Below are 23,099 nucleotides of genomic sequence, written 5' to 3'. Positions count from 1 at the left end.
AAAACACATGAAATAAAAGTCCCTCATTAGCCAATCTGAAGGAAAGGGAAATGGACAGATGGTAATTTCTTGCACGTTGATATTACAAGTGTTTCTATTTTAGATCTTTCCTTAAAGTTTTAAATGCTGAAAGCATAACAACCGTGGGAAGGTTTTCCTCTAATGAAAAATGACTGTTTAGCTAAAGGGGAGGGGGAAGAGATTATTCTAGAATGATCCAAACATATTAGAAAGGTTCATCTTAAAAATGCACATCCCTGATTATCATTTATGACTGTTTATTAGACATATTAGTTTAGTAAAATATGATCCAGGAGGCACGTCCCCCTTTCATTATGGTGGCTTCTTTTGTCCAGCAAAGCTTTGTCTTGTGTTGCAATCAGCTTTAAGTCTATATTAAATAAAGTGTGTGTCATAGAGGGAACATTCAGCAGCCTATTTTTCCTGGGGTACCAACTTGAGCTTCCAGGGTCTAGGGAGATGGCTGATGCTTTCTGGTGCTGGAGGCTTGCTTCTTTGTTTTCCTTTTTTCCCATTGATCTGTTTATTTTTAACTCAACCCCACTGCTAGCGATTGGCAATTTAAAGTTTGCATATATTTAAATAAATTAGCATACACTTCACCCTCCTTCCTCGCAGGAGGTGGCAAAAAACTACTAAACAGGGAAGGGCAAATGGCCTGATTCGAGATCACTCTTCTGATAAAGGAATGGAAACACCGCCCGCTGGTACCCAGGAGGTGTTAACATTTATATGAGCCGGACTGGACATCAGTAACGCCGAGCAACCTTGGCTGATGGAGAGGGCAGGTTGATAATAATAAATACAGAGTGGCCGACAGTGATTGGATGGCAGCTTTCCGAGCCAATCAGTTGGGTACATTCCTCCGAAGTACATTCTGCCTCTTGTAGGCTTTGGGTTGCCCACAGCAACCGCCAATGAAAAGGAGGGAAGGCGATGGAACGTAAGCGCTGATTGGCGACGCCAGGGAATGCTTGACTAAAACTTTGCTGTGATTGGCTACGTTGACAGTGGCAGCGGGGCGAAGATTAAAAACTGGTAGCCGGGAAGCAGGCTTTTGTAGCCTGGCTGGGCCTGCCTGGGTTCAGGTACGAGGTAAGGAACGGCTCATTGAATCGTTTTGGGTTCCAGGGGGAGCGTTGCTGTCCCCAGATCGCCCTAACCCGCGGAGGCTTTGCTATTCATTGCAGATTTCACTTTTGTTTACAAAGTGCTTTCCAGTTAATTTGTATTGTGTTCGCAATCATGCAGAACAACACTGTGAGATTCGGTTGTCAGTGTCACCTTCACCCCCACCTACCCCGTATTCCTGGCAGGACTCCTCCCGTGTCTTTAAGAACTGTGTGGCAGGGAGGAATTCAACATGCGAGCTTTAATTTTCATTTAAAAAAAAAAAAAAACCTGAAGCATTTACAACTACAGATAGCATCCAGGACCTTGCCGGCTTCTTCCACAATTGAGGTATCTCGGTTTAGAGAAGTTGCCTGTGTAACTTTAATTGTCTCTTTCGTATGTTGCTGTTCAATAGGATCAGAATACCGAAGTAAGGTTCCTGGCTTCCAAGTGGAGCCTGGAGATCTCCTGGAATTACAACTGACCTTCAGGCAATAGAGATCAGCTCCCCTGGAGAAAGTAGCTGCTTTGGAGGGTGGGCTTTATGGCATTATACCCTGCTGAGATCCCTTCTTTCTCCAAACCCCACCCTCCCCAGGCTCCACCCCCAAAATCTCCAGGTATTGCCCAACCCAAAGTTGGCAGCCCTATGGACAGTTGCTTCCCCTGCAGGGCTTTTTTTCTGGGGGAACGCGCCGGAACAGAGTTCTGGAACCTCTTTGACAAAATTCTTTTTAAAATGAAACTTCATTTCCCTCTTGAGAGTTCCAGCACCTGTTTCCAAAAAAGAAAAAGGGGGGGGAAAGCAGCCCTGGCTTGAACAATTATGCAGTGCATTAGGCAGGCAAACAAAACTTCTTTTTATCCATTTAGCTCTTCCTCCGTGCCTTTCTGTTCAAGAACCAGTGCACACAGTGAAGTAGCATACCAGCCAGTATACAGAATGAACACTAACATTTGATTCAATAATCAAATCCTTTTGTAAAAATGGAAACCTGCTGAATTTCTGCCTGACACACTGCTCTTGAAAGTGCAGGGACCCTGCCAGAAAACTGCTGAGAAGCAAGCCACAGTGATTTCTATTTAGAACCAGCATTGGTATGGTGGTTAGAGTGTGTGGACTAAGATCTGGGAGATCCATGTTCAATTCCCCAGCCATGAATGCTTGCTGGATGATTTTGGGCTAGTCATACACTCTCTGCCTAACTTACCTCACAGCCTTGTTGTGAGGATAAAATGGACAAGAGGTGAACAATGTAAGCTGCTTTTGGTCTCCACTCAGGAGAAATATGGGGTATAAATGAAGTAAATAAATAAATTTTGACACAAGCAGAGGTCTGCAGAATCAAACCAAAGTTCCACATACTCAGCACCCTGTTTTCCACAGTGACCAGCAAAATGCTTCTGAGAAATGCAGAAGCAGGTTATGAAGGCAACATCCTTCCACGGATGTTTACTCCTCCCTTGGCTGGTATACTGTCTCTAAACATGGAGGTTCCATTAGCTATCATAGCCACTGGGGCCCAAGACATCTTCTCCAGGAATTTGCTGAATACCCCTTTTAAGGGTATATAAACCAGGGGCTTATCATCTGGTGGTAGCAAATTCCATAAGTTATTAATGTTTTTCATTCTAGGAAGAAGTCTTTCGTCTGCCTTGGATCTGCTGCTATCAATTTGGCTGGTTGAACTTGAGTCCTAGTATTATAGGGGAAGCAAAAATACATTCACCCATTGATCTATTTATTTAGGTGATTTCTATGCTGCCTCTGCTGCTCAACTCAGTTTATACTTTCTCTGCTAATAATTTTATATATACCTGTCACTTATATATAGGAGCTGCGGTGGCTCAAGTGGTTAAGACGCTGAACTGCAGGCTGTGGAAGGTCGGTAGTTCAGCAGTTCGAGACCCGGGTGCCGCAAGACGGGGTGAGCTCCTGTCTCTAGTTCCAGCTCCTGCCAACCTAGCAGTTCGAAAGCAAGAAATTGCAAGTAGATAAATAGGTACCACTTCGGTGGGAAGGTAACAGCGTTCCGTGCGCCTTGGTGTTTAGTCATGCCGGCCACATGACCACGGAAACGTCTTTGGACAGCGCTGGCTCTTCGGCTTTGAAACAGAGATGAGCATCGCAACCTTAGAGTCAGATTCGACTGGCTTTCGAGCAAGGGAACCTTTACCTTTACCTTATATATACCTGTTAGGGAGGGGATGTGGCTCAGCAGCAGAGCATCTGCTTGGCATGTGGAAGGTCCCAGGCTCAATCCCCGGTATCTCTAGTTAAAAGATCTGGCAGTAGGTGATGTGAAAGACAATACTGACTTTGATGGACCAAGGGTCTGATTCAGTATAAGGCAGTTTCGTGTGTTCATCACCTTTCCCGCTCATCTGAAGGCCCCAAATCCTTTCTTTGGAGGGAAGATATTCCAAGCATTTGAGGTCATTTTGGCTGCCTTTTCCTGCCCCGTTTCCAGTTTTGAGGTAGATGTTCAAGCCAGAAAGTGAACTGATAGCAGCTTTGCGACTGGAATCCATGTCTTCCTGATTGAATTCGAAGTTTCTATTGACTGTACTGTACTGTGAACTCTCAAGGGTAACGCTAGCCTTTTAATTGCAGATTGCCCATAGGGTTGGCTGTGGCATCTATATATAGTTAAATGGGGGAGTCTAGATCAGTCATGATGCAAAATGGTGTAAGTGTTTTAACTCTGTGTTGGACTATGGCTTATCTTTTTTGCTGTAGGTTTAAAACATCTTCTTGTGTGCCTAAAAACTAAGAGGCATTAAGAGGTAAAATTGCTATTTCTGAGCTTCTGCAAAACAGGAAAAACAATGGGATAGATTATGTTAAAGCTAAAAATTTGTAACAGTAAAGGCACTCGAATATGAAATTGGAATGTGCTCGGTCTCCCTCCTCCCCATAAAATTCTGCACTGGAATTTGATTATTATTTCAGAAAATTCCAACCTTTTCATGCATCGTGTGTGGTTTTGATATCTGATTGGTGGTGAGGAGGAGGAGGAGGAGAAGAAATTGGATTTATACCCTGCCCTTAACTTGGAGTCTCAGAGCGATTTACAATCTCCTTTCCCTTCCCCTATTGGCCAATAGATTCCTTTCCCTTCCCCACAACAGGCACCCTGTGAGGTAGGTGTGGCTGAGAAAGCTCTTTCCAGAACTGACCTTGAGAGGACAGCTTTGACAGAACTATGGCTTGCCCAAGGTCATCCAGCAGCTGCAAGTGGAGAAGTGGGGAATCAAACCTGGTTCTCCCAGATTAGAGTCCGCGCACTTACCCACTACACCAAATTGGCTCTCAGAGTGCCATCAAGTTGCAGCCTGCTTATGGCGACACTGTAGGGTTTTCAGGGCAAGAGATGTTCAGAGGTAGTTTGCCTTTGCCTTTCTCTGCATAGCAACCCTGGACTTTCTTGGTGGTTTCCCATCCAAGTATTAACCAGGGCTGTTCTGGCTTAACTTTGGAGATCTGACAAGTTGGGGCTAGCCTGGGCCATCCAGGTCAGGGCTGATATCTCATTAGAAACCAAGATTTAAGGAGTTACATGGGTGGGGGGAGGTGTAATTGATCGATGGGCAACCGGCACAAGCCAATAGATTCTCAACCATCATCTATTTCTTATTCGTATTTAGGGTCCTTTTTTCCCAAGAAAGAAAAAAAGACTGACAAAAGAAAGTGTGCCTTCGCACAATGCATAATGAATTGACTATCACAGTCAGGGCAATCATCAGTGGCTCACATAGTTTTAAAAGAGGACTGGACAAATTCATGGTACGCCAAGCTATTAACTGCTGTTAACCTCTTTATTGAGCCACTGAATTCCACTGAGGGATAAAAGCAGGGAAAGGGTGTTGCCATAATGCTCTCCCTGTGGGCTTCTCTAGGGCATCCCATACATCCCTGCCTGGGAATTAAGATCACAGAAAGAGGTCCTCTTGACTGTCCTGCCACTGAAAGAAGCAAACAAGACAAGGCCTTTTTAGTGGCAGCCCCAAGGAGGTGCCGCTGGCCCCCTCACTCTCCATCTGTAGGAGGCAGCTGAAGACAGTTTTATTCATGACGGCATTTGATTGGTTCTTCTGCCTACTGGCAGTTTTAAATTGTTGATTTTAACAAGTGGTTTTTGTGTATTTTATTGTCTTCTGTTATTATGTGCATTGTAAGCCGCCTTGAGTTCCTGTAAGGTAGAAAGGTGGCTAATAAATGTTTTAAATAAATAAAAACATTAGACTAGCATGCTGGACGAAATGTTCCAACTCTCTTAACCCCAAGGAACATCATGATGATCCAGTTATGATAGCACAGGCCTGAGCTCCACAGACACCAAAATGCCACATACAGATGAGTGAAATGCTCCAGTGCTCAAGTTTATTGATGCTTCTTCTTTATTCCCAGGATGCCCGGCACAGTGCTTGGAGTGGGGCCAGGAGTATTCATCTTAGCACTGCTCTGGGTATTGGCCTTGTTGCTCTGCATGTTGTTATCCAGAGCGTCTGGACTCGCTAGGTAAAGTGATCTCTCCTGCTGGGAAATTAATTGGAGGAGAAGCTGCAGACTTGCCTAAATCGTGGGCATCTCAGGCAGATATTTCAGCAATTCTTGCCTCACCAGGCAGGCAGGCAGGCTGCATTTTAAAGTCCATTTATTATTGTACATTTGTTTGTGTCATTTCTGGCCACCCTTTCTTCTAAGGAGCTCGGTGGCAGTTTTAATGCCTTGTCCCAGGAGACTCCCACGTTTGATTTTGGTTGGACATTCAAAGGAGTGCATAGGCTCTGCCTTCCAGTGTGTTCTGAGTATTGCATCCTCTGTTGTAGAGCAGCTACACTGAAAGGTTGGGGGACAGGGAATAAGGATGCATTTTTTAAAATCTAGCAGTGAAAAATATGGAATGTGAAGTTACATGGATACTAATTTCAAACTTGAAAAGAAAGCCAGTACAATAAAAAAGCACAAAAGCAAGTGGCGGCAAGCAGGTAAACAAGCATGAGTCACAAAAGAACAAACCACAATGACTATGATATTATACAACAGCAGGACATTCAAGCCCCAAGTACCCTCCCCAACAGCCCTGTCTAAACTTTACAAAGAAATACTGATGGGGGGGGGGGGTTGTCAGTGCAAACATTTCTTAGCAGGGCATTCTTTAAACAGAAACACAGCAACAGAAAGTGCCCTTGTCTAAAGCATTTTGGACTGTTGAGGGCCTCCAATGGTGATGGAAGTGCCAGGGGACATTCGCAGAGAAGATATTAGAACCTAAAAGGATAAGTAGAGTTTGCTGGATGAGACCTGTGGTCCATCTAGTGCAAAGAACAAGCAACAAACTGAGGAAAAATGGTAGAAAACCCACTAAAACACTTCGATATGTACACAAATACAGTCACTTATATATTTAGATACTATATCAAAATTTACAAAATTTATATGCAAGGCATATTCGTGTCAAAACTTCATAAGAAGCAGAACAACTTATATTGTGTCATAATATTTGATAGTTTGAAATTGCACCTTTCTGATTTCTAGAAGCACCTTCTTCTCAAGGGTTGCTACAATTAGTATTGGGACTAGCCCTCAGTTCCCATGAAGACTTCTCATATTGGACCTGTCTGTATACTGCTAAGCTTTGAAGCCAAGAATGTCTCTCTATTCTGCCCAATAGACACGAAACCAAGCGAAAGCCGGCTGCTTTGTAAACTTGAAACTTGAACTTGTAAAAAACTTACCTGTAATGGATTAGCAATATTCTAATGATTGTTCTGGCTACCCAACATTGCAATTTGTATTGTTCTGTTACATAGCACTGAGATATTGTATTGTTTTGGCTAATATGCCTTGCATATGAATTTTGTAAATTTTGATATAGTATCTAAATATATGTGACTATATTTGCATACATATCTAAGTGTTTTAGTGGGTTTTCTACCATTTTCCCCCAGTTTGTTGCTTATTCTTTGTCTTAGTACTGGGAGGTCTATTTTTCTTGTTTGGGTCCATCTAGTGCAGCCACCTGTTTCACATAGCAGCCAACCAGTGACCCGGAGGAACGAACAAACAGGGCAAAGAGATCAAGGCCTTCACCAGATGCTGCTGGCTAGCACTGGGTTTCAGAGGTTTGCCAGTTCTGTAAGTGGAGGTTTTCTTTAGTCACTGTGGCCAGTTGCCACTGATGGACCTCTACTCCATGAACTGAACTCCCTTTTAAAACTTTCTGTCCTTGTGACCATCACTACATCTACTGGCACATCCCCAGTCCCAATTCGTCGAGAGCTTTAAATATCAAATAGAGCACTTTGCCCTGACCTGGATAGGCCGGGCAAGCCCAATCTTGTTGATCTGGGCAGCTAAGCAGGGTCGACTCTGGCAAGTACTTGGATGGGAGACTTCGGGAGGACAGAGGCAGGCTTTATTCAGCCGCCTCTCTGAATATCCTCCAGGCCGCCAGTAGGGGTTGGTCACCAGAGGTCAATATGACTTCTAGGTAGAGACACACGCACACAATACCAAAAAAATACCAAACCCCTCCCCAACCACAGCCCTTTGAATAGGCCCTTAAACTAACCTGACGTTAGTGGGTATTACAACTGAACTCCAGACAACAGCCCCCCCCCCCCCCCCCCCCCGGCTTCCACTCACATAGTGGTCCTGTTGCAGTTGCAGAACACTTTTCAAAGGCACCTCTCTGTAGAGCCTGTTGCAGTAATCCAAGTTGGATCCAAAGGTGCCCCTCCATGAGACCGAAGAGCATCGTTGCATCCAATCCCACAGAACATTTTGACATTTTTTCTGAAGTTTTTAAAAAACAGTCAAATTGTCTTTATAGTTTATTTTTTGCAATAGACAATATAGTCAGAAGGGTTCCCCCCCCCTTATTTAATGTACTTTTCTGTTTGGCGAAGACTGTGAATAATAAACTATCAAATAAAAGTTGGCAGTTGGATATCCAACATTTAATCTGAGAAGAACTTTTAAGTGCATTCTTTGGCTTCTCAATACAGTGCATATTTTTGCCATTATTAAGCAATATTATTTTTGGGGGGAGAAACTGGCATCCAAGGAATGCGGACTGCAGAATGCACTATTCTAGAAATTGTCACTTCCCTTGAAGCCTCTTTCCTGCCATAGTAATGAGTACACCATTGCAAGGATACGTAATTTTTCACTGATGGAATTGCATTAAGTTCTGTATACCGCATCCTAAAGTTGCACCCCTGAAACACTGCCTCCTTTACAGAGCATCCTCTTTGAAGTCAAGGAGGGATCCCCAAGGATTTAGGATTTCCAAATTGTTTGGTCTTGGTTTGCAGAGCAGAACCAGTGCCTTGAGAATCAATGATACTTCTGTTTTGATTTCTGGACTTGGGAGAGCCTGCTGCAACGTGCAGTTTGCCACAGCTTAAAATGTCCTCCTGTTAATTCTCACCTTTCTTTGCAAGCTCTTTTGCTTAATAAAGCACAGCTCAAAAAAGGAATCTGGATATGTCTGTGAGCTTAGCTGTCAGTTGTGCATGTGATCACATGTGCTGTGCTTTATCAGTGATGGGCATATACATCAGTAAGGTAGAATGGAAAAAGAATATGAGAACAAATGGAAGGAAATGAAACCGCCACTAGTTCCAAAGTTGTTATTAGGAATTCTCAATGTTAAATTGGAAAGAAGGTGAAGTGCAAGTCTAGATTATTCATGAACAAAACAGTGAAACAGAACCAAAGAGATCTGCTCATCTCCCCGCTTACTTAAAAATTCCCCCATGAAAGCAGAGAGGAGTCATACAGCACAAACCTACGCATGTTTAGTCAGAAGTTCACGCCAGCGTTTAATAGCATTTGCACCCATCTAAGTGTGCATAGGACGGCAGCATTAGTGATTGTTCCTGTTAATTTTTCCAGGTTTTCTGTTATTCTGGTTTTCTTGGCTGCTGTGATCATCACATTGGTTCTACTGCTTTTTCCACGTGCTGGTGAGTTCCCCGAACCCGCTGCAGAAGTGAAGGTAAAGGAAACAAGGTTTTGTTTCCATGTGTCTCATATTGCTGTGTTCCAACTTTAATCAGGTACACGCCACACTAGTAGGCACTAATATACTCCTAGTGAAATACATTATTGGAAGTCAGTTCCCAAGGGAAAGCAAGTGTGTGCTTCAGCAAGAAAGTTACAGTTAAAAGGAAAGGAGTTGGAGGCTGCCACCAAAGGTTATTAGAAGTCCAGAATCATTTGGCAGTGGGCAACTCACTTGTACCTTGGAGACAGGTGGGCTGAAGGCAGGCTGTCTGTTTAGCTGTTTCTCTGTAAGGCAGGAGGTAGCAAAGCAAGCAGGAAGCTGTAGCAGTGCAGTGGGAGAATCAAGTAGCCTCCCCCACCAATGAGTTCCCCAAACTGAGAGGAATGAACAGGTTTGTGAGTCTTTATATCCCTTAGGAGCATTTGATTGGCCCTCCAACATCACGTGATTTCCCTGGCCAAGAGGCTCATGGGCAGATTCTTCGTTGGAATGACTAGTCCCACCTCCAGCCAGCAACCCTGATGGCTCAGGGAGAAGAGAGCCAGTAGCTAATCTGTCTGTTGGACAGTTTTCAGTCACAATGCAAGAAATCCCTTTAAGAGAAACTACGATCCATGGGATATTCCAGCAGTTTAATAGCCTTGGGTTATTCCAAAGCTAAATCTGAAATCAATCAAAAGAATTCGGGACACTGAACTTCAACACCATTTAAGTTCTGCTGCAAAATGCCATAACTTTGGGAACGAGAAATTGATGTTGACAAACTATTTAGCTAATTTATTGATTCCCAAACACAGGATAGCCTTCACTCTGGCCTGTCTCAATATTCTTCCATCTGCTGTTTTAGAAGGGAGATACCACAATGTGCCACTTAAGAACATAAGAGACGCCAATGTTGGATCAGGCCAAAGGCCCATCCAGTCCAACACTCTGTGTCACACAGTGGCCAGAAATACCAGTGCCATCAGGAGGTCCAGCAGTGGGGCTTCATGAACGTTCATGCCCTGGCACTTCTGGGGAAATTGAAACATCTGGCCATGCGCTGCTGCATTGCTCTTCTATAACGATCTTAGACAGAGGTCATTTCGGAGGGGATCGCAGTTCCCCCGGGTGAGGTGCGGGGGGCGGGGCACACGATGAAGCCCCGCCCCCTGCTTCTGGCCGCCCCGCTTCCAGCCCTCATTCAGCCAGGAGGAGGCAGGAGAAGAGGGAGGGTAAGTTGCTTCCTCCCCGCCTCTCCCCACCCCTGCCTGCCTGGGGCCAGGGAGGGCCTTGGCGGGGCTTCCTCGCACTCCCGCCGGCCTTGCAGGTTCACCGCCGGGCCCCTGATGTCAGGGGGTGTGGCATATGCTAATGAGTTATGCTAATGAGTTCCCCTAGCTCTTTTTCTACGAAATGACCCCTGATCTTAGATATATACTTATCACGCCCATGCTCCCCAAAATCCCAGGAAGATTGGAGGAAGGGTATACCTCTTTTCTTCTTGCACACCTTGAATATAAAACATCAGAGTTGCCAGATTCTGTGCAGCTGTCCGAGTCTATTGAGGGGCTCAGGATTGATTTATTTCATTTTTTAAAAATTTCATTAGACTTTTAGCCCGCCCTCCCCACATTTGTGGGCTCAGGGTGGGTAACAGCGTATATATTTAGTGGCACACATTTGCTTCTTTTATATCTCTTAATAGAAGGTTGTATATATATTCTTATAATCATCCTTATGTTTTATTCTGCCAGTCTATGAATGTAATAAATTGTTGATAGGTTGAGTTTTAGTTTCTGGGGTAGGTGAGGACTCCTCCTTTCTCCTGTAGATTTATACAAGCAGATAATGGGGTTCTGTTTATTTTATCAAAAACATTTATATCCTGCTTTCCTCCCAGAAAAGGAGGGCTTAAAGCAGCCCACAAAAAGAGTAAGTACTAAGGTACACGACCTTAACCTGCAGCATTTTTTAAACAAGAAATATCATAAAGCAGTTTCCTAGGTCACAAGTGCTACTGCAAACAGCCCAGGTGTGAACTGACCACAACTCCTCCCCGGGGGGGGGAAGGGATCCTGAGAGTGAGATGGAACCAGCAGGTTGCATGGAGAGGAGGTTTTCAGCCTGGCCCTGCTTACATTGCCCCTGAACATTTTTGCTGAAATTTAGTGGGATATATTTGTTGTTCAGTCGCACAGTCGAGTCCGACTCTTCGCGACCCCATGGACCAGATCACGCCAGGCCTTCCGGTCTTCCGCCATCCTCTGAAGTTTGCTCAATTTCATGTTCGTTGCATCTATGACACTGTCTAACCATCTCATCCTTTGCCGTCCCCGTCTTCTTTGACCTTCAATCTTTCTCAGCATCAGGGTCTTCTTCTCTAGTGAGTGCTCCCTTCTCATTTGGAGGCCAGAGTATTTGAGCTTCATTTTCATTATCTGGCCTTCCAGGGAACAGTCAGGGTTGATTTCTTTGAGGATTGACTGATTTGATCTTCTTGCAGTCCAAGGGACTCTCAAGAGTCTTCTCAAGCACCATAGTTCAAAAGAATCTATTCTTCGGCGCTCGGCCTTCCTTACAGAGTGGGATATATTGTGATATGTATATTCCCTGTCATCTTTGTCACTGTGATTCATTCGTGTTTTGTGATACCACAGGACAAAATTGACAGGGGCTGTAGCTTGAAGGGACCTCGGCTGCTTACATCCAGACCTTTTTCTCTGCCTTTCCTTATAAACAGGAACGCTGTTTATTCAATAACAACAATACTAGCACCTGTTATGTTGTTGTTAATTGGTTTTAAGCATTTGTTTTAGATGTCTTAATTGTTTTACTGTAAATATATGCTGATTTTATGTAAGCCGCCTGAGCCGGCCTTGGCTGGGAGGGCGGGGTAGAAATCTGAGAAACAAAAAAACAAACACTGTTTTAGGGAGCATCTGCCTGCCCTCCTTCTCTGTCCATTTACCAGGTTTTTCCCATCCTCAGTACACTTGTTCTCAAACATGCTTTACTGTTATGTTTCTGGAAAAACACGGTCCAAGCAAGTTAACATGGCATCTGGACAGGAAAGCTTGCAGTAGGTGCATGCATTCAGAACATGCGGTCTGTCTGGCACAAGAACGGTATGGGTGGATCATGCAGAGAGGGTCAACACGTGTCCTCGGTTGTGTGTTCGAGAGTTGCCTCAGTTCGTCACCTTGTATAGATTCTGCAGCCTCCCAAGAACTGCATGAACTCGTCCCTGTCAAGATTTGCATCTCCCTGGCAAGAACACAACTTCTGCAAGGAAACAACCGAGGACTGAGCAAGATAACAGTGACCTTTTAAGGGTTATAATTACCGTTATGCGTAATGGAGATAAATTAAAGATCATAAAATACGTTCCAGTAATATTTTGTAGAAAGTAGGGCCAGAGCACTGATGCGTCACATGATGCAACAGTATAATGTGCAATGTAATAATACACAGCAGGGAAAATCACTCTGTATCTGGTTGGCTAAGATTGATCATCCAAACCTGTCACCTCCCTATTACCCCGATGTTCATTCTCTTCCAGTTTTTTTTTCTTTCCCATTCTATACTTTGCTTCCTTTTCACCCTGCTGGATTTCTTTTTCTGCAGTGAAATCTTCAGGTAGCATTTGGTACCTAAATTATAACCTCTTCAATACTGGAAAAATCATGTTTGCAGCTAATTCCAAACAAGCTGTCTTGTGTTGGGGAGTGGGGAAGGGTGCGGATAGGCCAAATCCGAAGTATTTTTAAAAGGTAGAGTAAAAGTTAGTTGCCTCTCCAGGGAGGCAACAGAGCAAAAAAGATGATAAAAAAATATGAGTCTGAGCTGAAAGGAAGGGGATTGAAAGGAATTTTTAAACTCCCCACAAAAGTCACTGTATTAAGGCACCTTGTAAGAGTCTTTGAGGGGAAATGCTTTTGCGCTGAGGTTTGTTTGAAAAGTGATTCTCCTTCCACGTTGGGTTGTTCATAAGGGAAATATTTTGGTCTTTTGGAAGACAAACAGGAGGCGCCTGGCTCGCTTTCACTGATGTGTGTGCAATCCAGCTGGGGATTTGGGAGTTTATCACATTTTAGCAAGAAACTTGGGTTGAGAAACCACTTGTTAAATATCTTCCAGACTATAACTGCATCTCATTCCTCTTTTAGCGCGCTCACGTTTGTGATGTCTGGATCCAGCTGTAGCTCCAGCAAGCTTAGATCCGAATTCACACAGCTTTCCTGGTTCCTTTCTCTGTGCATTCCATGTCAAGTTGGAGTCCTTTGTGTTTATAGTTGAAGAGTTAGCTACATACAAGTCTTGGATAGCAGCCAGTGTGGTTTGCACTGGACTAAGTTCTGGGAAACCCGAGTTCAACCAGGGCTCTTTTTGTAGCAGGAACTCCTTTGCATATTAGGCCACACACCCCTAATGTAGCCAATCCTCCAAGAGCTTACAGTAGCTCCTCTAAGAAGAGCTCTGTAAGCTCTTGGAGGATTGGCTACATTAGGGGTGTGTGGCCTAATATGCAAAGGAGTTCCTGCTACAAAAAGAGCCAAATCCCCACTCTCTTGTGAAGCTTTTTGCACACACACTAGGCCCAGCCTACCTCACAGGGTTTCTGTGAGGAGAAAATGGGGAAGGGAGAACAGTGTTTGCTGCCCTAAGTGCCTTGGAGAAAGGGTCGGATAGAAATTTACTGGATAGATTGTTTTACTAAAGTCCAGTGGCACTTTAAAATGTTTACCTCCTTGTCCTGTATGCTTCTGAAGCAAAGCCAGCCTATCCTAGGGGAATATAACTGGGGCTCTTGATAATCTTCCAGTCCAGAGGATCTCTCCATGTTTTCCCTCATTTCCCTCTCTGTGTTAGATGTGGTCCGGCTATTCTTTTTTTTTTAACCCTCTTTTCTCCGCTTCTCCTAAATGGGGAAAAAAAATCTGTGTCAGTTAGCACTGCTTCTTCCCTGCCTCCCAAATGTTTTAAAAGTTGCTGGTGGTGAGCCACATTGCTCATTGTTAGCAATCAGTTTCTTATCTGTACTAGAGACCAAATAATGGAATACAGTTTTTAGCAAGTCAAGTTGTGATTCCTTTGGCACAGTGAGTTCACTTTCCCGGGGCCATTTCATCTGGGGAAAATGGTGCGGGTATGAAGGCAGAGGACCACCTCTCCCAGCCTCATGGACGTGATTGAAATCGGGCCCTGTGGCGCTTGGGGAAGCAAGTTTCCCACAGCTACCATTTAGCCATGGGGGAAAACGACTCTTTAAAAATCATGCCATGTAATTTGGCCCTAACTGGCCAAAGACCATGTGTCAGTTGAAAATTCAGCAGCCATTTTATTGCACCTCCAAGATCCAGTCCTGGGGTGGCGGGGTGAACATATGACCACCCTTCTTGCCAAAGCTAAGCGGGTCTGGGCTTTGTCAGGACCCAGAGGGAGACCAGGAATTCTTACACATGTTGCTGTGTTCCCTGATGGATAATTAATAACAATACATTTGTTGAGTGGTCGTAGTCCATGTCTCTTGACACCTTCCCCAGTACTTCCATTTTGATCCTCTCTCCTGCCCGCGTCTTTGCTGGGTTTTGCCATGGTTTGCATCCAGTGTTTCCTCTAAGCTGAGTTAGTGTGAGCTAGCTCACAGTTTTTTAGCCTCCAGCTCACACATTTTTGTCTTCGTTCAGGAAGGACGGCTCCAGAGCAAACTAATTTATGCAGTAGCCAAATCGCTCGCTCACCACTTTGATGCCAGTAGCATTAAGAATTTTTGCTCACAAGACTCCACAGCTTAGAGGGAGCATCGCATCCCACCTGTCTGCCCTCACCCCCCACAACAGCTGTTCAATGCTGCAGTGGGGTGTCCAAGCCTATCCTCTGCCATGCTACGTACAGAAAGCCCACCTCTTCGATGGCAGCAGTTCCTGGGTTCTTCTCCACTTTCCTGTTTAGAAAGCCGCCTTAAACCGGCAGCCTCTTTTCCCTACTTTGACCTCATTATTTCTTTTAAGAAACCCAACCCACCACACTGTTAGGTTTTCTTTGCCTCGGATTAAAATCTTTTTTTGAGGCAGTAATTTATCAGTCCGCTAAGAGTGTCATTATATAGATTAATATAATAAAGATAAATTTTAATTGCAACGATCACATCTTCTCTGATCCAGGGGAACTTCTTTTTATTTCTCTTGGTACTGACACTTGGCTGCTGTTACCTTGTTAGAATGCTCCCCCCACTCCCACGCCCTTTCTCCAGGGGCAAGAGGGTACTCCTTCTCTGGTCCAAAAAGTACAGTTTCACTAGCACAGCTGCTGCCTCCAGCAGATTTCACTGATAATGAAAGGTTCTCCCTCAAGGCTTTCCCCTGCTGCTAGATTAACCCTCCAAAACTTTCTAAGTTTCCATTACCAACAGTTTGGCTCCCTTATAAGTCAGGTTCAGAGGAAAATCTGTTTCTTCCCAAAGATTTTCCCAGTTGTAATTATTTAAACTTGGCATTCCTTCCAGAATCTGTCCCCTGCCCCCAGGTTTTGCTGTCCTCACCTCTGGGACTGCAAATGTTTCAAGCCCCCGCCTCAGCTTGAGGCGCCTTCCTGTCTTCCTTCTTCCATATAACCCCAGTGTTTCAGTTCCAGCTGGAAGAGTACCGGCTCTAGACTTAGGACAATTTGGACTGCTTCCAGATGGTGACAATTACCCACTCTGTATTCACTGGTGTTGCCAATGTAGAATGGGGTAAGTTCAGATGGGAGTTGATGGTCCCTAAGGTATGCTGGTCCCAAGCCATACAGGGCTTTAAAGGTCAATACCGACACCTTGAATTGGACCCAGAAACAAACTGGAGCTGGTGTAGATTGGAGTGATATGGTCCCTGCGACACGTGCCAGTCAACATTCTCGCTGCAGAGTGCGCACAGAGTACATTGCAGCAATTCCTCTAAATGTTACCAGAGAATGCACCTGCAGTTTATTAGCTCTCCTCCGTTCCATAACTGCCTCCATACACTTTTTTTCAAGGTTTCCGTAACCTTCCTGGGATCTGCTGAAAGTGCAAGATATAGCAGAATATCATCAACGGATTGATGCAGATGACCTCATCCAGTGGTTTCACAGAGATATTAAAAAGTCATGGGGGGAAAGGGGCCAAGCAACAGCGTGCCCCCCCAGCACCACCTTCTAAAACCTACTTTCCAGGGAGGGCTGAAATTGTTCCAAAACGGTGCTGAAATGAGGTCCAGAAGGAGACCACGGTTGATGGGATCAAAAGCCACTGAAAAGTCCAGAGGAATCATAAGAACATAAGAGATGCCAATGTTGGATCAGGCCAAAGGCCCATCCAGTCCAACACTCTGTATCACACAGTGGCCAGAAATACCAGTGCCATCAGGAGGTCCACCAGTGGGGCCAGGACATTAGAAGCCCTCCTACTGTTGACCCCCCCAAGCACCAAGATGAGAGAGCATCACTTGCCCCAGAGTCCCTATCTATACCTTGTGGCTAATAGCCACTGATGGACCTCTGCTCCATATGCTTATCTAATTCCCTTTTGAAGCCGTCCATGCTTGTAGCCACCACCACTTCCTGTGGCAGTGAATTCCAAGTGTTAATCACTCTTTGGGTGAAGAAGTACTTCCTTTTATCCAGCAGTGGAATCAACAGTGTTGCCTTCCCTCCATCCATCTGTTTCAAGGCTGAGGCAACCTACCTCTCTCTCAGGGAGGCATTCATCATCTACTGGATAAGTGAACCAGTCCCTGCCAAGAAGATCTTGAGGGACCAGGAGGGACAAGTAGTCATACAAGCAGGTGGTAGGTCTCAGAGGTCTAAGAACCCTACCCACATCCCCATACCAAAAAACAGAAAAGTATGCCACACAACTGGACAATCTGGCACCATCTGACCTTATCACTGCTAGTGTAGAGTCCAAATTGTGAGAGATTTTACCCGCAAAGTGTTGGTCAAACTGGTCACAGTGGGCCACCGAGCAGTCCACCTCCTCCCACAGGTCAGATCCCAGTGGGCCTCTGACCACCTGGAGAAGTACCACTGGCCTGCACTGTGGAAAACATGGGTGGTGGAGAAGTATTGATTCTTTTACTACCATCACCACTGCAGAGGAGGCTTTAAAATGGGCTCCAGCCTGTGTCTTGTTGGATTCATCGCAAGTCTTTCTCCGCTGTCTCTCTAGCTGTTTCCCTTATCTTTTCATAGCCCACAGCCCCTCAGTAAACACCGGGGCTACTTGAGCTCTAAGACCCGAGAGAGGGCACCGAGGAACCATTGTGTCAACAGGCTCAGGCCATTTCTTCAAACCAGAGACCAGTCAGGGCATCGACAGGAGCTCCAACCATATCGACAGGAAAAATCTCCTAAAACCATCAGGAAACTACTTGGATCCATCTGGTTCTGGCAGTGGATCATCTTAATCAAACCCCCACCCCTGCTGAGTCTTGGTATTCCTGTAAACCTAAACTCCTGCAAGAAGGGATCCGTCCATGACGAGGGAACTGTCCTCGATTTTAGTACTGTGGGAAGGGGAGAAAAAGCTCTCTCCATTCCACAAATAATTTTATATACCCCTTATCATGTCCCTCCCACCCCTTCATCTTTTGTTCTAAACCGAAAATCATAGACTCCTTAGCCTTTCTTTGTAGGAAAGGTTGACCAGCCCCTTAATCATCTTGGTTGCCTTGTGTTACCCACAAGAAACTTGGTCTGGATCAGAGCTGAGGACATCAGACTTGCAAAGCGCAGAACGCAGGGACAAGTTAATGACCTGGGCAGGTTCAAAGAGTCAGAACCTAACAAAGGTTAGTAAAATGCGAAAAAGAGGGCCAATATTAAAAACTAAATGTAAAAGATATATAGGAAAAGCTACATGTATTTATTAAGTACAAATTTAAAACATATATAAGGGCCCATTCATATCAAATATATAAATAACATAGCAATACACACGGGCTTTAAAAACCTGACCTGACGCGTTTCGGCCTGCATAGGCCTTCCTCAGAGGTCAAGCAACTGAGTGGCAAGATGGCTATAAAAATATAATACAATCATGTAGACACAATCAGAATGGATACAAAATATAAATTCAGTATGGACCAGAAAAAAAGTTTTTCCAGAATAAAACCACCAGGCACAGAATAAATATGCAAATGAGATATTTAAAAGTGCAATCACTCGCCCAGTGGTTCTAAAGTATAGACTTTTGGTCCAAGAATTGCCTTCTTTGATTGTGTTGCCACAGTGTTCTTCATATATGTTTTAAATTTGTACTTAATAAATACATGTAGCTTTCTCTATATATCTTTTACATTTAGTTTTTAATATTGGCCCTCTTTTTCACATTTTGCTAACCTTTGTTAGGTTCTGAATTTTAGTGTTAAGGTTCAGTTTTTTGCCCTTTCTGTCCCGGCCTGGTTCAAAGAGTGGCAGTAAAATAACAGGTCCAGGGGAAAGAAGGTACAGAGGACCAGAGGATCCGGGAATGGACTGCAGGCTGTCAGAGAAGCATCGCTGACTCAGCTGACGTCAGCAAGAGCCAATCGTCTTGCTTTGAGGTGGAGTCATGCAAAGTAGTCCTGCTGCAGTGTGGAAACCAACGCCAACCAGCCAACAGGCCAGGGTTCAAGTCCTCGTATTTCCACAATTCAGATTTCGCCCCTCTCCTCTTTCTTCAGCCCTCTCTTTATGTCTGCCTTTTTGTTTTGCTCCACATTGCAGAATCAAAGCAGGGCGATGCAAGGCGGAGGCGTTGTGCATGCTTGAGGCAGGCCCATGCAACAACAAAAAGTTCCTTTCCGAGGCTCTCTAGCCCCCAACTGCACCTGCCGCCCAGCATAATCCGGTATCAATAATACATGCCCTGAGCTTTCAGCACCCAAAGTCTGCTAATTGGCTAATTAAAAAGTGAAGCGTGTTGAACGAGCAAACATGTCGCCCTCGGGAGACTTGTTCCGTAGCAGAGCCGAGGTCAAGCTTGTGTTAATGCTGTTTCATGAAACTCACCTTTGCTGTAAGCAGAGTGTCGAACAGTCCTGGGAGCTGGGATGACGGTTTTGGAATCCATGTCTTATTTGGAGGAGGGGGGAGATGGGGGTCTCACACTATCAAACTCTTCCTTTTTTCCTAACTGGTAATCCAGAGCTTCGTTCCCTGTAACCGCATGGCAGTTTCAAGCCCACTCCTCTCCACTGTCCCATCATGCATCCCTGTTCATACCGGCAGGGCAGACGGATGGCTTCCAGAGGAACTGGCTGGCCCCTGTTTGAGACAGGATGCTGGACGAGATGGAATGTTGGTGTGATCCAGCAGGGCTCTTCTTGTGGCCATAGCAGCAGTGTTAACTCTAAGGGGAGGGGGTGTGTCTCGAGGGCAGGTGGGAGTGCATCTGATATGCAAACCAGGCTTGCTGCTTTTCGCAAATAATCCAAGCACTAATGAGCATGGATGGAAACTTTAAAAGTTAATTGTGCATTTATTAATTACAGAAGTCTCTACTATAAACAAGAACTGGAAACCCTCTTGGGTGGGAGCGAGCTTTGTACAGGCTACTGCTGACTTGCTTCGGTGGGTTGTATGAGTGGAGACTAATGATCTTGCTAGAGCTGCTAATGGAGAGTAACTTTCCAGGCCTCCGATGAAGTGGGCTGTGGCTCAGGGGACCTTCGGCCACAACAAGCTACTGATCTTTTAAGATGCCACAGGACTCTCGGTGTTTTTTGTTTCAACGTATTAATGTGGCTTCCCCTCTGGAATCTAAAGCTGAATGGTTACCAAGAGGGCACTTAAGAATTAGAATGGCAAAATATAGTTGATTAATAAGTAAGAATTAATCTCTCCAACCATTTTGGATTGTGTCCGAATTTATCAGGAAGCATTTTTTTAAAAAATCTAACTAATTTTAATACAGAGTTCTTACAAAAACTATAGTAGGATCTATCTTAAAAGAGTTGTTCTTCTTCCTCCATCACATAGGACAGAAAGCTGAGGAGTTATCTCCTGTGGAATGTCCATATATTATCTAAAAGCCAAGAAAGAATGCTGGTTCCTCCAGAGTCAGCATGTGCAAATTAATTGGCTTTTAACTGACTGATTTAAAAGGTGCTTTTCAGTGTAAAAACTTACAAAAACTGCAGGTGGCCAGCACTGTTCTCTATAGGTCTCTGCGAGACAGGTGGAATATAAACAAAATAAAGATCTCAGAAGAGGCATTCCCTCTTGTGTGTGAGAGAGCTGGGAATCCCTCTTCCAAGACGAGGCCTGCCGCAACATGCATCATGTCATCATCTGAATTAGTTTTTCCTTAGAATGATGTTCTCCTGTGAAAGAGTATGCAGATTTAATTGATTGATTGATTGATTAAGCAAGTCACTCACAACCCTAACTTAGATTTTTTTATTTGCTTTTAGCCAGTTCTGAAGACTAGTAGACAGAAGAGAAGGGGGTGTGTGTCTGGGGAGAAGTGGGTGACTGGAACAAATAATAATATGTTTCCTATGGATGGCATTGTGTGTAGAATAGGCAGGAGATCCTAAGATTGTCTAGCAGCCAGAAGTTTTGGCTCTTTTAGTGTTATGCACCCTAGGTGGCAAGCTAGACTTGTTTGGGGTTTTTTAAGGCAAGAGATGTATCGGAGGGGTTTTGCTGTAGCCTGCCTCTGTGTCATGACCCTGCTATTCCTTGGAGGTCTCCCATCCAAATACTAGCCAGGGCTGGCCCTGCTTAGCTTCCGAGATCTGACGGGATCAGGCTAGCCTGGGCTGTCCAGGTCAGGGCATACTGGGACAGACCGAGAGCTAATCAAGACATTGTTGCACACCAGATGGTTGTTGTTGTTCAGTTGCACAGTCGAGTCCGACTCTTCGCGACCCCATGGACCAGATCACGCCAGGCCCTCCTGTCTTCCGCCGTCCTCTGAAGTTGGCTCAATTTCATGTTCGTTGCATCAGTGACACTGTCTAACCATCTCTTCCTTTGCCGTCCCCGTCTTCTTTGACCTTCAATCTTTCCCAGCATCAGGGTCTTCTCCAATGAGTGCTCTCTTCTCATTTGGTGGCCAAAGTATTTGAGCTTCAGTTTCATTATCTGGCCTTCCATGGAACAGTCAGGGTTGATTTCTTTTAGGATTGACTGATTTGTTCTTCTTGCAGTCCAGGGGTCTCTCAAGAGTCTGCTCCAGCACCATAGTTCAAAAGAATCTATTCTTCGGCGCTCGGCCTTCCTTATAGTCCAACTCTCACAGCCATACATGACTACTGGGAATACCATTGCTTTGACCATGCGGACTTTTGTTGGCAGAGTGATGTCTCTACTTTTTATCATGCTGTTTAGGTTCGCCATTGCTTTCCTCCCAAAGAGCAGGCGTCTTTTAATTTCATGGCTGCTGTCACAGTCTGCGGTGATCTGGGATCCCAGGAACGTGAAGTCTGTCACTACTTCCACGATGGTAGAAAACACATAAGAAGAACATAAGAAGACGAAGGGCCCGTGTAGTCCGGCATTCCGTTCACAGAGCATAGCTGCTGGTGTTGATCTGAGTGGGGCTGTGGCTCAGCACTGGAGCACGTGCTTTGCCTGCAGGAGGCCCTGGGTTTAATCTGTAGCTTCTCAGATTAAAAGCACCTGGTAGTAGGTAATGTGAAAGACCTCGGTCTGAGAGCCTGGAACTACTTCCCGTCAGAGTAGGCAGCACTGACTTTCATAGACTGGTTCTCTGGCACAGCTTAAGGCAGCTTCGTATGTGTTCGTGAGCGCAAGGGCACATCCGTGTGGGAGGAGGAGATCCTTAAGGCATACAGATCCCTGATGACCGAGGGCTTTAAACTGAGAACAAGCACTTCGAATTGGGCCTGGAAAGAAACTGGCAATCCATAAAGATGGCCCTTCGCAACATGTGACTGTGGGCACTAGGTCAGTTCACACTGAGATTATGTTCAAGTGGGGTAGCCGTGTTGGTCTGAAGTAGTAGAACAAAGTTCGGGTCCAGTGGCACCTTTAAGACCCACAAAGTTTTATTCATATTGTGTGCTTTCATGTGCACGCACACTTCCTCAGACACTATTATGCAGGGGTCATTTCGTAGAAAAAGAGCTAGGGGAACTCATTAGCATAACTCATTAGCATATGCCACACCCCCTGACATCAGGGGCTCGGCGGTGGACCTGCAAGGCCAGCGGGAGTGCGAGGAAGCCCCGTCAAGGCCCTCCCTGGCCCCAGGCAGGCAGGGGTGGGGAGAGGCGGGGAGGAAGCAACTTACCCTCCCTCTTCTCCTGCCTCCTCCTGGCTGAATGAGGGCTGGAAGCGGGGTGGCTGGAAGCAGGGGGCGGGGCTTTGTCATGTGCCCTGCACCTCACCCAGAGGAACTGTGTTCCCCCGCGTTCCCCCCCGAAATGGCCTCTGCTATTATGTCTTGAAGTGCAGTTTGTTTATTTGAGGCTGACACTCCAGATTTTCGTGCCCCACAGTAACACACGAACTATCTTTCCTTCTCAGATCGTGGACACCTTCTACGTCGGCCGTTACGTTCTGCTCGCCATTTTAAGCGTGATTTTCCTGGGATCTTTGTTCTTGGTTTTGGTTCACCATATCATGCAACCAGTGTATGCCAAACCAATGCGTTCCGGCTTGTGAGAGGACAGGCAAGCAATTCGGCAATGTTGCCCTGGCCTGGCGGAGACTGGAACAGGAAAGTCCTCAGCAAGAGTCATGCCCTTCTAAGCCGATTGAAGTCAGATGAACTTATAAAAAGGATAGCACTCCTTAGAACTGCATTGTAAATTATATAGAAAATTAAATAGCTTACAAATGAAATACTGTTAATATTGTTGGTTTTATTTTTAAAAAATCACTTTTTATGTCACACTGTTATCTGCCCTGCATTTTCAGGAAAGGAAGGGTGGGTTGCAAATTAAACTTAATACATACAATTAAGTGTACTGTGGGTGAGCTTCAAGGCTGCTTTTT

At 45.1% G+C, this 23,099-nt stretch overlaps 1 protein-coding gene across 1 annotated transcript; it reads left to right on the top strand.

The window, feature by feature from the left end:
• Positions 1–1,048: 1,048 nt before the first annotated feature.
• Positions 1,049–22,899, top strand: TMEM218 (transmembrane protein 218). Its single transcript, XM_015425646.1, has 4 exons — positions 1,049–1,116; positions 5,546–5,656; positions 9,041–9,143; positions 22,629–22,899. The coding sequence occupies exons 2-4, from the start codon at positions 5,547–5,549 to the stop codon at positions 22,764–22,766; spliced, it is 351 nt and encodes a 116-aa protein (XP_015281132.1). The 5' UTR covers positions 1,049–1,116; position 5,546; the 3' UTR covers positions 22,767–22,899.
• The last annotated feature ends 200 nt before the right edge of the window (positions 22,900–23,099 follow it).

The sequence above is a fragment of the Gekko japonicus genome, unplaced genomic scaffold (genome assembly GCF_001447785.1).
Source record: "Gekko japonicus isolate JY-2015 unplaced genomic scaffold, Gekko_japonicus_V1.1 scaffold1032, whole genome shotgun sequence".
NCBI classification, from domain to species: Eukaryota; Metazoa; Chordata; class Lepidosauria; order Squamata; family Gekkonidae; genus Gekko; species Gekko japonicus.
Note: the sequence above shows the minus strand (reverse complement) of the source record. Positions and strands in the feature narration are given on the sequence as shown.